Source organism: Typopeltis vanoorti, chromosome 23 (assembly GCF_054136105.1).
Source record: "Typopeltis vanoorti isolate ZY-2024b chromosome 23, IOZ_Tvanoo_1.0, whole genome shotgun sequence".
In the NCBI taxonomy this organism is placed as follows: domain Eukaryota; kingdom Metazoa; phylum Arthropoda; class Arachnida; order Uropygi; family Thelyphonidae; genus Typopeltis; species Typopeltis vanoorti.
Window position 1 is genome coordinate 58,942,428 of NC_143571.1, and position 14,577 is coordinate 58,957,004.

The 14,577-nt window shown below is 36.0% G+C and overlaps 1 protein-coding gene across 1 annotated transcript in view; it reads right to left on the reverse strand.

Annotated features, from left to right (window-relative positions):
- Positions 1-14,577, reverse strand: part of ND-49 (NADH dehydrogenase (ubiquinone) 49 kDa subunit) — a 133,028-nt gene that overhangs the window by 15,933 nt on the left and 102,518 nt on the right. The window contains exon 10 of the mRNA XM_090412813.1: positions 1,807-1,890. Within this exon, the coding sequence (XP_090268939.1) occupies positions 1,807-1,890 (84 nt within the window). The remainder of the gene's footprint in view (positions 1-1,806; positions 1,891-14,577) is intronic.

Here is a 14,577-nt window from a genome sequence, read left to right on the forward strand (position 1 = left end):
AACACTAAATATATGCAATGTGGAAAGACAATAAATAAAAACGTTACAAGATATAATATAGGTGAACACAGTTTTGAAGTTGTAAATAGTTTTAAATATTTAGGTTCATTAACAACAAACAAATGCCATATGGTTAGCCTAGTGGCTGTGCACTTCGCAACCATAATGCCTTGGGAAGGAGTGTCCTAAGTTCGATTCCCGTCAGTGACGTGAGGAGCTGAAGGATCTTCCTCAGCCATAGCCAAGTTAGCCGGTCTTGGGCGTGGACCACAGGGTTTTCCCCCCAGTTTATCCTGGAGGTTTTCATCCTGCAAAGCAGGCAAACCGGCCTTGAGAACTCAACACTATGGACGTAGGATACACTGGGGAGTAGGGCTGACCACCTTATCCTGTGAACAGTTTGAGGTCCAATGATTAATAAACTCTCGACACCGCAAGGTAAAAGAGGGAAATAGGAAGATGAGATGAATAACAAACAATAATATATCTGCAGAAATTAATAGTAGAATCAGGCTGGAAATAAGTGTTATTATATTTATAAAATGTTAAAGTAATAAGATTCTTAATCATAATTCTAAATTAAAACTTTGTAAAAATTATTATAACAACATATAGATGTGAAACATGACCATTAACACAAAAAGATATAGATAGATTGAGAATCTTTGAAAGGAAAATATTAAGGATGATATATGGAGAAATAAAAGAAGAAAATGGAAAATGGAACGTTAGAAAAAATAATGAACTTGAATAACTAATTATTGGTGAAGATATAAGATATAGATAGATTGAGAATCTTTGAAAGGAAAATATTAAGGATGATATATGGAGAAATAAAAGAAGAAAATGGAAAATGGAACGTTAGAAAAAATAATGAACTTGAATAACTAATTATTGGTGAAGATATAAGATATCTTCACCAAAGACACAAAGAATAGTGTGGTCAGGGATATAGAAAGAATGAAAAAAGAGGAGTTAAAAAATATTTTAATGGAAACCATTAGGACAAAGGAAGAAAGGTAGACCAAGAAAAAGATGGATTAATGATATACAAAAAGATTTTACAACTTTAAAAGATAAGAATTGAAAGAATGTTGCACAGAAAAGAAAAGAATGGCTAAAAATTGTTTTGCAAGCTAAAACTAAAAGAGTTGTAAAGTTAGAAGAAGGCTGGGTTTTTTTAAGTCTAAAAAGAGTCTTTCAAGTTTTGTATTTGCTGCAATGGAGCATGGTGTTTTTTTTTTCCCCCATTTGATTTGCATAATGCATTAAGGTACCCAAAGCATGGTTTGATAGAACTGACTGACCATAGTTGTGGTGACGGATGTATTTTTTGTGTTCTTCTAGGTGGATATTAGCAAATCTTACAGTCTAACCATAATATGATAATTTGCAAGAACAAGGAATCCTGGAACAAAGAGGGAAGGAAGCAGATCTTAGGAGAGTGAAGAAGGGAAGCCAGTTCAGTGAGGTTTTAAAGCAGTGTAGAGATTATATTTCTTCAATGTTCTGGCTTTTTTTTTCTATTTCTTGGCTATTTTTTCTGAAGTGTCCCCAGATATAGGGAATAGTAATGGCATTACTGTAGTCTTTATGTTGAGAGAGATGTGAGGAGGTGAATGGGACAGAAAAAATTTATAGAAATTTTTGGCATTGTAACCACTGGACAGGAAGGTTTGGCGAATAAAGGCAAGTTCTACTGTAAGGGAAGCTTAATAAATACACAGAACATAAAAAAAAAATAATAAAATAAAATAATGTCTAACAAAGAGATATACTTCATTTAAAAAAAAAATGTAATCTTACCAAGTGAGCAAAGCCTGGGGCTTTAATTTTGCATCGATATGGCCTAGTACTTCCATCAGACACTAAATATACACCAAATTCTCCCTACAGGGATGAAAGTGACATTTAGAGATGCCAGATTATTAGGAACATTTATTTATTATCATTTTCAATTAGAAAATCTATTGTAAATAATACTGTTATCAGCTTTGACTAAATTTTAAAAGTCCATTCAAGATTTAACTCTATGAACAACCTAATTACATTTGTCTAATTTACTTGTAACACACTACTAACATGTTAAGGAAATATTCTTTGTTTTACTAGTTTTATACCAATTTTTATTTACTATAACAATTATACAATACTATACTATATTTCAGCTCTATAACAGTGGTTCCCAACCTTTTTCCACTTGTGTACCCCTTTTAAACCAATTTCTATAAATTGTACTCATGGTTTTTAAAATAGCTGTTTTTAAATACTGACACTTTTGTTCAGTGACTATCTTAATGTAATGCACTAACACTCAGTCAATAACTGAACTAGTAATGCGTTAAATAACACCTAAAGCCAATAACATCTAAAGCCACGGGAACCGATGCTCTCTAACAACATGTAATGAAATTTGGGATTCCTGAATTAGTGTAATTTATATTTAGAACAGTAAATGATTCAAATTTTTTTAAAATGTGTCCTGTAATCCATCGAAATAGCATGTTTAGCAGGAACCAGACTTCTGTTCTCAGAATCACATTTATGTTTCTCAATTCTGATGGTTGCCTGTCTGACCAAAATAAGAAATATTATATATTGCAGATATAAAAAGTGAATTAAAAACAATTCAAATTATTGAGTGTTATTAATAATTAACAATATTAATAAGTGTTTAATAATACTGTAAACATATCTACAAAGGTGAGTTAAAATTCCTTAATAAACCTCATCATCATCAAATTCCTGCCATGTACCCTCAAGGGGTGTATAGGATATGATAGTACTACATGAAAAAAATTACATCATTACTAACATCCTATCTACAATTTTCCTCCAAATAAGTCTGTTACTTGTCAAGACTCCAACATTATCAGATTTTATATTTCTATCGTCTAAGGCACTTTGTACTGTATCAATCCACCTATATCTTGGTCTTCCTCTGGGTCGTTTTGCTGCCAACCTGGCAGAGAACACTTGTTTTCCAAATCTTTCCTCGCCCATTCTGTTTAAGTGACAATACCACCTGAGATTAGCTCTGCTAACGCATTCCTGGATGCTGACAATGTCAAATTCTTTCCTAATATCCTCATTTTTAATATGATATTGCCATTGATGCCATCTGTTCACGCCTATAATCTTTCTCAGGACTCTCATATCTGCGGTCTCTAGTCTTTGGTCAAGTGTTTTACTTCTAACCCAGCTCTCAGATCCATAAGTTAAAACTGGTTTGAACACTGTCTTGTATACAGCTAATTTAGTGTTCCGACTAATTTTTCTCTTATTCCATATGAATTTATTCAATTGACTTCCCACCATACCAGCTTTGCTGATTCTGTTGTCTATTTCTATATTTAATTTACCATCTTCACTAAAAATCGTGACTAAGTAGCTGAAATGTTTTACTTATTCCACAGGTTCTCCATTCACAACACAGTTGACATTTTCAATGATTCTGCCTATTTTCATTGTCTTTGTCTTTTTATTGCTGACCTTCATACCATATCTATTACAACAGCTATTCAATTTAGTCAGAGAATCTTCCAGACTTGTAGCAGATTTATTTAGAGGTATAACATCATCCGCAGGGTCAAAGCTCTATAACTGAGAGGAGACCTCCACATAGCCTTTAAAGGAATGCTGAGAACTGACCAGGGCTTCTGACCTAATGTCTAATCCTCATCTTCTCATGGTGCACCCTGTTGGGTATCTACTTGAATACTGAACGAACGAGGATGGGCTGGCAATTTGGGATTTAGCCGACCAAATTGTATTCTTATTGGTTAAACCAAAATAAAAAATGATGGTACAACATGACGAAATTGTCATGTTGTACCATCGGCTGGGGCGTCGCCCAGTTAAACAAGGCCCCCCGTTGTTTTCGCCAGGGAACCAGGGCGAACAGCGAAAAGTCAGCTACTGGAACAAATCTGAAAACAAACCCCAACTCAACATCACCAGAGTTAAAGATAGGTACTATCAACCTAAGAAGCCTGAATGGCAAAGAAATGGAGCTAGCTGAGGAATTAGATAAGTACCAGATCGACATAATAGGGGTGACTGAAACAAAAAAGACCAAAACTGGCGAGATCTTTCTGAGCAATAAATACAAAATGTTATATTCAGGCAATGACAATCAAGGAAAAGAAGGAGTAGCCATAGTATTCAACACAAAATACGAGGCTAATCTTCTTGAATGGCAGTCAGTCTCAAGTAGAGTAATGTGGGCAAATATGAGAATGGGGAACTGGACAATGAGACTTATTTGTGCCTATGGTCCCACAGAAGGTTCTACTAAGATAGAAGTGGAGGAATTTTTTGAGGCTTTAGAAAAAACAACTGACACAATGAAAAAGGAAAAGTTGTTCCTTGTTGGGGATCTAAATAGTAGAGTAGGAAATAATTGTGAGACATACAAAAATATTTTGGGAAAATTTGGAGAAAAGAGCAAAGCTAATAATAATGGCAAATATCTGTTGGATTTCTGCTCAGGACAATGGACTGGTTATTACTAACACCATGTTCCAACATAAAAATGTGCACAAATTCACATGGAGAGAAGAGGCTAGGAATAAGAAAAGTCTCATTGACTATGTTATTGTTGATAGTGATGTTTTCTCCCTGGTGCAGGACACCAGAGTGTACAGAGGATTTGAAATTGGAAGTGATCACTATTTAGTCTTGAGCAGGATAAAATTGAATTTCATATTGAAAAGAATAACATGTAAGAAAGTTTTAAAGCGAATAAAAGTTGAGCAGCTCTCAGATGTGAACTGTAGACTAAAATACACAAAGATTATTGAAGAAAAAATGAAAGATTTGAGAACAGGAATCAAACCTTGGAGAATCAGTGGCAAACTCTGAAGAAAACATTGATTGATTCTGCCAGAGAGGCATGTGGTGAGGTTGTCTGCAAGGATAAAAAAATCTGAACTCCCTGGTGGACACAGGAAGTTAAAGAGGCAGTGAAGGAAAAGAAGAAAGCATATCAAAAGTTGCTGGCAAATAAGTCAGCTTGTGCTCTTAGAGAATATAGAGACAAATGCAAGAATGCTAAACACTGTGTAAAACTAGGTAAACAAAAGTCATGGGAGGACTTTGGCAAGAATATAGAAAATAAATATCAAGAAGGTGGCAAAATATTCTGGAGGTTGTTGAAGAAGCTTGGGAATGGAGGAAAGAGTGCTGTAAAAGGAGTTAGAGATGATAAGGGTGACATGAAAACGGGAGAAAAAGATATCCATGAAGTATGGAGTAATTACTTCGAAAAATTGCTAAATGAAACAAGCAGTGATGACAGCACAGTGGTAAAAAACACTGACCAGGCATGCAGTCAGGAATACATATCCATACTTGAAGTAGAAAAAGCCATCAAAGGCTTGAAATGTGGAAAGGCAGCACGAGTAGATGATATTCTACCAGAAATGCTGAAGTATGTTGGTATAAGAGTCTTACAGTGGCTACACTGCATAGTTCAGAAAGCCTGGACAGAGGGACGAATTCTCGATGATTGGAGTAGAGCTCTAATAGTATCCATATATAAAAAGGGAAATAAAACTGAATGTGAGAATTACAGAGGTATTTCTCTACTGAGTGTTCCTGGCAAGATCTATGCAAGTGTACTTGAGAAACAGTTGAGAAGAATTGTGCAAGGAAAGCTTGGTGAAGAACAAGCTGGATTCAGGCCAAATAGAGGCTGTCAGGATCAGATCTTCACTTTACGACAAATAGTCGAGAAAGCATGGGAATATAAGAAAGATCTGTATTTAAGTTTTGTCGATTTGGAAAAGGCATATGATAAGGTGCCAAGAGAGAAGCTATTCAACATGCTGCAGTTATATGGTGTCGATGGGGCATTATATCAAGCAATACTTAGTCTTTATTTGAGTTGTAAGTCAGCAGTTAGAATTGAAGGAAGTACAGGAAGAGTTTAATGTTAAGTCTGGTGTGAGACAAGGATGTACATTATCCCCTCTGTTATTCATTATCTATATGGATCACATTATGAAGAAAAGTGATATTAAACATGATATCAGAATTGGAGATGTTAATGTCAGCTCTTTGCTTTATGCGGATGATGTTATACTTCTAAATAAATCCGCAACAAGTCTGCAAGATTCTCTGACTAAATTGAATAGCTGTTGTAATAGATATGGTATGAATGTCAGCAATAAAAAGACAAAGACAATGAAAATAGGCAGAATCATTGAAAATGTCAACTGTGTTGCGAATGGAGAACCTGTGGAACAAGTAAAACATTTCAACTACTTAGGCACGATTTTTACGGAAGATGGTAAATTAAATATAGAAATAGACAACAGAATCAGCAAGACTGGTATGGTGGGAAGTCAATTGAATAAATTCATATGGAATAAGAGAGAAATTAGTCAGAACACTAAATTAGATGTATACAAGACAGTGTTCAAACCAGTTTTAACTTATGGATCTCAGAGCTGGGTCAGAAGTAAAACACTTGACCAAAGACTAGAGACCACAGATATGAGAGTCCTGAGAAAGATTATAGGCGTGAACAAATGGCATCAATGGCAATATCATATTAAAAACGAGGATATTAGGAAAGAACTTGACATTGTCAGCATCCAGGAATGCGTTAGCAGAGCTAATCTCAGGTGGTATGGTCACCTAAACAGAATGGGCGAGAAAAGATTAGCAAAACAAGTGTTCTCTGCCAGGTTGGCAGCAAAACGACCCAGAGGAAGACCAAGATATAGGTGGATTGATACGGTTCAAAGTGCCTTAGACGATAGAAATATAAGATCTGATAATGTTGGAGTCTTGACTAGTAACAGATTGATTTGGAGGAAAATTGTAGATAGGAAGTTAGTAATGATATAATTTTTTTCATGTAGTACTATCATATCCTGTACACCCCGTGTGGGTACATGGAAGGAATTTGATGATGATGATGTCATCATCCGCATAAAGCAAAGAGCTGACATTAACATCTCCAATTTTGATATCATGTTTAATACCACTTTCTTTCATAATGTGATCCATATAGATAATGAATAACAGAGGGGATAATGTACATCCTTGTCTCACACCAGATTTAACATTAAACTCTTCCTGTACTTCCTTCAATTCTAACTGCTGACTTACAACTCAAATAAAGACTAAGTATTGCTTGATATAATGCCCCATTGACACCATATAACTGCAGCATATTGAATAGCTTCTCTCTTGGCACCTTATCATATGCCTTTTCCAAATCGACAAAACTTAAATACAGATCTTTCTTATATTCCCATGCTTTCTCGACTATTTGTCGTAAAGTGAAGATCTGATCCTGACAGCCTCTATTTGGCCTGAATCCAGCTTGTTCTTCACCAAGCTTTCCTTGCACAATTCTTCTCAACTGTTTCTCAAGTACACTTGCATAGATCTTGCCAGGAACACTCAGTAGAGAAATACCTCTGTAATTCTCACATTCAGTTTTAATTCCCTTTTTATATATGGATACTATTAGAGCTCTACTCCAATCATCGAGAATTCGTCCCTCTGTCCAGGCTTTCTGAACTATGCAGTGTAGCCACTGTAAGACTCTTATACCAACATACTTCAGCATTTCTGGTAGAATATCATCTACTCGTGCTGCCTTTCCACATTTCAAGCCTTTGATGGCTTTTTCTACTTCAAGTATGGATATGTATTCCTGACTGCATGCCTGGTCAGTGTTTTTTACCACTGTGCTGTCATCACTGCTTGTTTCATTTAGCAATTTTTCGAAGTAATTACTCCATACATCAAGGATATCTTTTTCTCCCGTTTTCATGTCACCTTTATCATCTCTAACTCCTTTTACAGCATTCTTTCCTCCATTCCTAAGCTTCTTCAACAACCACCAGAATATTTTGCCACCTTCTTGATATTTATTTGCTATATTCTTGCCAAAGTCCTCCCATGACTTTTGTTTAGCTAGTTTTACACAGTGTTTAGCATTCTTGCATTTGTCTCTATATTCTCTAAGAGCACAAGCTGACTTATTTGACAGGAACTTTTGATATGCTTTCTTCTTTTCCTTCACTGCCTCTTTAACTTCCTGTGCCCACCAGGGAGTTCTGATTTTTTTATCCTTGCAGACAACCTCACCACATGCCTCTCTGGCAGAATTAATCAATATTTTCTTCAGAGTTTGCCACTGAATCTCCTAAGTTTGATTCCTGTTCTCAAACTCTTTCATTTTTATTTCAATAATCTTTGTGTATTTTAGTCTACAGTTCACATCTAAGAGCTGCTCAACTTTTATTCGCTTTAAAACTTTCTTACATGTTATTCTTCTCAATATGAAATTCAATTTTATCCTGCTCAAGACTAAATAGTGATCGCTTCCAATTTCAAATCCTCTGTACACTCTGGTGTCCTGCACCAGGGAGAAAACATCACTATCAACAATAACATAGTCAATGAGACTTTTCTTATTCCTAGCCTCTTCTCTCCATGTGAATTTGTGCACATTTTTATGTTGGAACATGGTGTTAGTAATAACCAGTCCATGTCCTGAGCAGAAATCCAACAGATATTTGCCATTATTATTAGCTTTGCTCTTTTCTCCAAATTTTCCCAAAATATTTTTGTATGTCTCACAATCATTTCCTACTCTGCTATTTAGATCCCCAACAAGGACCAACTTTTCCCTTTTCATTGTGTCAGTTGTTTTTTCTAAAGCCTGAAAAAATTCCTCCACTTCTACCTTAGTAGAACCTTCTGTGGGACCATAGGCACAAATAAGTGTCATTGTCCAGTTTCCTCAATTTCATATATGCCCACATTACTCTACTTGAGACTGACTGCCATTCAAGTAGATTAGCCTCGTATTTTGTGTTGAATACTATGGCTACTCCTTCTTTTCCTTGATTGTCATTATTACATATTGTTAGAGAGCATCGATCTCGTGGTATGCCTACTCACGGGGGTTATGCGTTATTGACTTTAGACATTATTTAATGTGATTGCAGCAATACTTTCAACAAAACAGTAACTAAATGAGAGGCATAAATTTCAAATATTTTGTATTATTTCCCTATTGGGGGTCTCTTAAGGGCCAAAGCCAGATCTCCACATCACCTTTAGGGAATGTGATAATCTTCTGACCTAATGTTCAAATCTCACTTTGATGTGGTGCATTGCATTAGTAGGTATCCACTAACTACAGAACGAATGAGGATGGACTGGTAATTTGGGACTTAGCAGACAAAATTTTACTCTGTACTGGCTAAAACCACAACCAAACATGATAGTGCAATGTGATAATATTTCATGCCAGTTGTGGTGTTGCTGAATACCATAAAGCCTCCATTTGCTCCATAAACCACAATGAAAAGTCAGTTACTGAAACAAACCCAACATTAGAAGAACTGTAAAAGAAGACTAAAACAGGTGAGATCCTACTATATAATAATTATAGGATGTTATATTCAGGCAACAATGAACATGGAAAGGAGTCAATACCAAACATGAAGATAAAATTCATTGGAAGGCAGTTTCAAGTAGTTATGTGAGCAAATTTTAAAATGGAGAAATGGGCAGCAAAACATTTGTGCCAATGGTTCCACAAAAGATTTTCTAAGGAAGAGGTGGAGAAATTTTTCAAGTCACTACAACAAGCAACTGACAAAGAAAATGAGAAATCTGATCCTTGTTGGAGAGCTAAACAGCTAAGTAGGAATGCATCCCACTAGGCATACAGAAAAGTTTTCAGAAAATGTGGAGAAAAGGGCAAGACTAATAATAATAGTAAGTATTTGATGAATTTCAGCATGTAATAAGGAGTAGTCATTATTGACTCCATATTCCTTGTTGAAATAAAGATTTCAACAAACTAACATGAAGAACAGACAAGAAATATGAAAGCCTCATTCACTATACTATTGTTGATACTGATCTTCATGCTGATTTAGGATACAAGAATATACAGATAATTTGAAATTGGATGACATCACCACTTAGTTTTAAGTAGGATAAAAATAAATATCACATTGAAAAGGACAATATTTAAGAAACTTTTAAAAAGAATTTGAGTTGCATATAAAAGATAAATAATATGAAATTGTCAAAACGTTCTGGATGTGATTGAAGAAGCTTAGAAATGAAGGAAAGTGTAGTAAAAGAAATCAAATATAATAAAAGCAACATGAAAACTGAAGTATATGCCACATTACTGTTGAGGACATGGAGAGAAGATGTCAGAAATAAGAAAGTATCATTGGCTATGTTATTGTTGATAGCAAAGTTTTCTCACTGATTCAAGACAAAGTATACACAAGAAGCTTTGAAACTGGAAGTTGAGCTGGATAAAATTAAATTTCATGTTGAAAAGAACAACGTAAGAGTTAAAATGAATCAAAGTTGAGCAGCTTTTAGAGGTGAAATGTAGACTAAAATATACAAATGTTACTCAAGAAAAAATGAAAGAGTTTGAAAACAAAAACCAAACTTCCTTGAAGATTAAGCAGCAAACCGAGGAAAACATTGATTCAGCAAGAGAGGCATATGGTGAGGTTGACTGCAAGGATAGAAAAATCAGAACTCCATGGTAAACTCAATAAGTTAAAGAGGCAATTAAGAAGTTCTGATTACTTGCTGATTATGGGTGCTTTTGACTGTCGATCAAACATGCATGCGAAAAGACATTTCAACGCATTGTTTGGTGATGTTCAATCTCAATTTGTAGGATTTTTTGTGTTGATTTGTGACTGTTGACAAAACTTGGATCCACCACTACACACCTGAGTCCAAGCAACAGTCAAAACAGTGGATAATGCCTAGTGAAAGAGCACTGGAAAAAGCGAAGACCGTTTTGTCAGCTGGGAAGGTGATGGCCACTGTTTTTTGGGATTCCCAAGGAATTATCATGATAGACTATTTGGAAAAGGGCAATAAAATAACAGAAGTCTATTATGCATCGTCGTTGGACCGTTTAAAAGAAGAACTGAAGAAAAAACAGCATGTTTATTCTTCAGTCACTCTTTTATCAAGACAATGCATCGTCCCACACATCAGCCATCGCAATGGCAAAATTGCACGAATTGAGGTTCGAATTGGTTTCACATTCTCCATATTCTCTGGACTTTGCCCTCTGTGACTTCTTGTTCCCAAACTTAAAAATTTGGCTCGGTGGGAAAAAATTTTCTTCGAACGATAATGTCATCAAGGCTGTCAATGACCATTTTGCACAATTTGACAAATCCTACTTTTTAGATGGGATGAAAAAATTGGAAACTTGCTGAACCAAATGTGTAGACCTCTATGGAGACTATGTTGAGAAATAAAAGTGATTTTTTTTCAAAAAAATGTGCTTAATTTATTTTTTTATAAAACTTTTCAAACAACTCTCATAGTATTAGTAACAGGTATAACATCGTCTACTGTGTTTTTGTATCATATAAGACAATATTGATGTAGGTACTGACAGACGGGTGATTCATTTTGTAAACAGATGACAGTACTGTAATTGTATTTTCACTTCCTTATGGTTTTCTTTAATAACATTTTCTTTTCTCTAGCTTACTTTGTTGTAAGAATATTATTATTATTATTACTGGACACCTCCAGGGAGTCCAAAGACTCATCGAGGGAGGGCACCTACTCTACAGCTCTGTCTCCATCACTCAATCCACCAACGAACCGCAACTATACCAACGGCATCTATCGCCCACCAGTGCCACCACTAGTATTTTCACAGGCAATCACAAACAACCATGCCCACGGCAGGATTCGAACCCGCAGCCTTTTGGCTGGAGAGCGGATACGCTAACCACTCGGCCAGCCGGCATGGCAGGCCGAGTATTATATAGTATTATGTTAGTATTATGTTATATTATTATATAGTATATAATACGTGCATACCATACAAATATGTGTTAATTAATTGACTGTTTATGTTATTGATAAGGCTTCTGGTCAACGGTAGACTATTAATAGTTAAGTTTTTGGGGAGTCAAAAGTTATATGTGGATTTTTGAACAGTGCTGGGGGTTGGCACCCCTATGTTGTGTCACCTTTTCTTAATAACTTTGATATCTATGCTCTTTACGTTTATTCGCCCCTTGGTGTCACGTGGTACTATCTACCTACAAAGGGAATTGCCCTGGGGTAGAGCCAAAATCCTAATGTAACAAAGCTTCTGAGGTTCTTCTTCTCATAAAATCCTAAGACATTTATTTGTTGTTGCTACGCCACTTAGGACAATTAGTTTAAAGAAAAAAATCTTAAACAAGAAGTGAACACCCAGCTATACCTCAGTGACTAACAACTGTGCAATCGTGACTGTAGACACACTACTCAAAGCTCCTGCTTAGATTCGCATATTTAGCAAGTAGTGCATCGGATAATACTAACAAACAACTGAATCAGAGTAAGCAAAAGATTTATTTAACATTCTAACATATATACAGTTCATGGAAGTCTGGGAAAGATCATTTTCTAAACTACAAATTTATGTGCTATCACAGTTATTAAATACGAACAGTAAATTCTCATAACTCACATAGAATTAACAATAGAGCTGTTCTATATTAATTCACACATAAGATCCTCATAGCTCTCTTAATTAAAACCTAGTAAACATACATTTTAACCTTGTATTCACACATCCTAAGGTTATCACTCTTTAAGTTACACTTGTCTACTTTCACAACTTATAGTTTGCTACAGTCCTAAGTTTTATCTTTGTTAAATCCTTAGATCTTGATTCATTCATTTATACTATTTAACAATAAAATTTGACGATGCCATATTATAGTTATCTCCTGTGCTTGTTCCTCTCTTTAGTCATCCTCTGAGCCTCCAATTGATTTCTTTGTGCTAGGGTTGGTACCTGGAATTCCTCGATTATATGCTGGCCCATTCGTTTCAGTTGGTTATGCCTTCTTTTCAATAGGATTCTTGGGGCAAAGTCACTCTTTCGTATGTGTTGCCCTTTTACCTAGATTCTGAGGCCTCTTCGCAGCCTACCCTTTTCTTCTGGAGTAATGTGATTCACCTCAGACCTTGCAACGCATAACATTTCCCGTGGATACGTGGCGTCTACCATTTCCGTCTGCTGGGCATCAGGGCAGAGATTTCCCCTCACGCTCTCAAACCATCCCTCCACTCAAAGTCCACAAACCAAAACCACCAGAGAAAAAGCCTCATTGGGGGAGTGTCTTAATTCTTTTATATCTCCACACCCTATCGGCACCTTCCGTAATCTTCCCCCCCATGACAGCACTCAATGCGAAATCTCTTGGTAGAGGATTTCTTCTTTTCTGCCTACTTATCATGTGCTGTGTGCACACGATATGCTTGCGGCAACTTCCTTTAATCCTGTGCTCTTGGCCTTAGATTACGCTACAATTATCGTTAAAAATTGCAAGTCATTCATCTAAGCTTTGTCTATCTAATTCCTAGGAATGGTATACTGCTTTAATCATACTTTAACGTTCTTTTTCTCTAGAATTTTACCGCCAGTATTTAACTAGCTTAAGTAATCTTTCTACATAATGGAATAACACTTCTTTCTTATGCATTTTCACAATTATTATCCTTTTGTTTAATATATCCAATTTTGTTCACATATATGTAGTTTACACTCTTAGATAAAGCAAATTTTCTATTATAAGTTCTTTACTTGTTAAATTATGAAAGAATAAATTCTCTTAGGAATTTTATCAATCACAATTTAACACCTAATCTCCACGTTGTTCAAGGGCCAACTGTATTAAGCAGATGGGTGCTTTCCCCTACCAATACAACACAGTAACTTCTGCTGAATGCCTTGCTTATTTACAGTTCTGCCATTTCTTAGGGCCATTGATGATGATGAGTCCTGCATTTATTGTTACACTATTCACAAATGAAACTCCCCCCCCCCCCCCCAAGTGACATGGTTCACAGACTGATATGATATGCAGCCCCTTAATCCTACTTCTATCATAAATGTACGTGGATTTACAATCTTATTGTGAAAGGTTGTCAACCTAATAGTACTGTGAGTGACATAAGGTGTTTTATTTTATTTTATGCTTATTCAAATTAAGTGGATACTGAATCCAACAATTTGGCTAAGAACCCATTCTTAGCCAAATAGGGAAACCACATGAGTTTCATGCCGAATATAGAGACTATAAAAGTTTCAGCAGATATAAGTGTAAGCTGACCTTATACATGACAGGGCAACTCATAGTAAAGGTGGATTAAGCTCCGATCACTGTCCTTATTTCTTCTTCTTCTTTGGAGCTACTCCCACTTAAGTGGGGTCACTGTTAATAATGAGTCTCCTCCACATCCTCCTGTCTTAGTCTGTCACCACATCCAAGTTCTTCATTCTCAAGTCCTCTTCTGTCAGCTTCCTCCATCTCTTCTTTGGTCGCCCACGCTTCCTTCTTCCTTGCAAATCCATCTGCTTGACCCTTCTTCCCACATATTTGTCCTCCCTCCTCATCACATGACCAAACCATCTCAACCTTGCCTCCTGTATCTTCGCTCCTAAGTTTGTAACTTTCACTGTTCCCCTTACATAGTCATTTCTCAGACGATCCTTTCTGGTCACACCGCACATCCACCTAAGCATTCTCATCT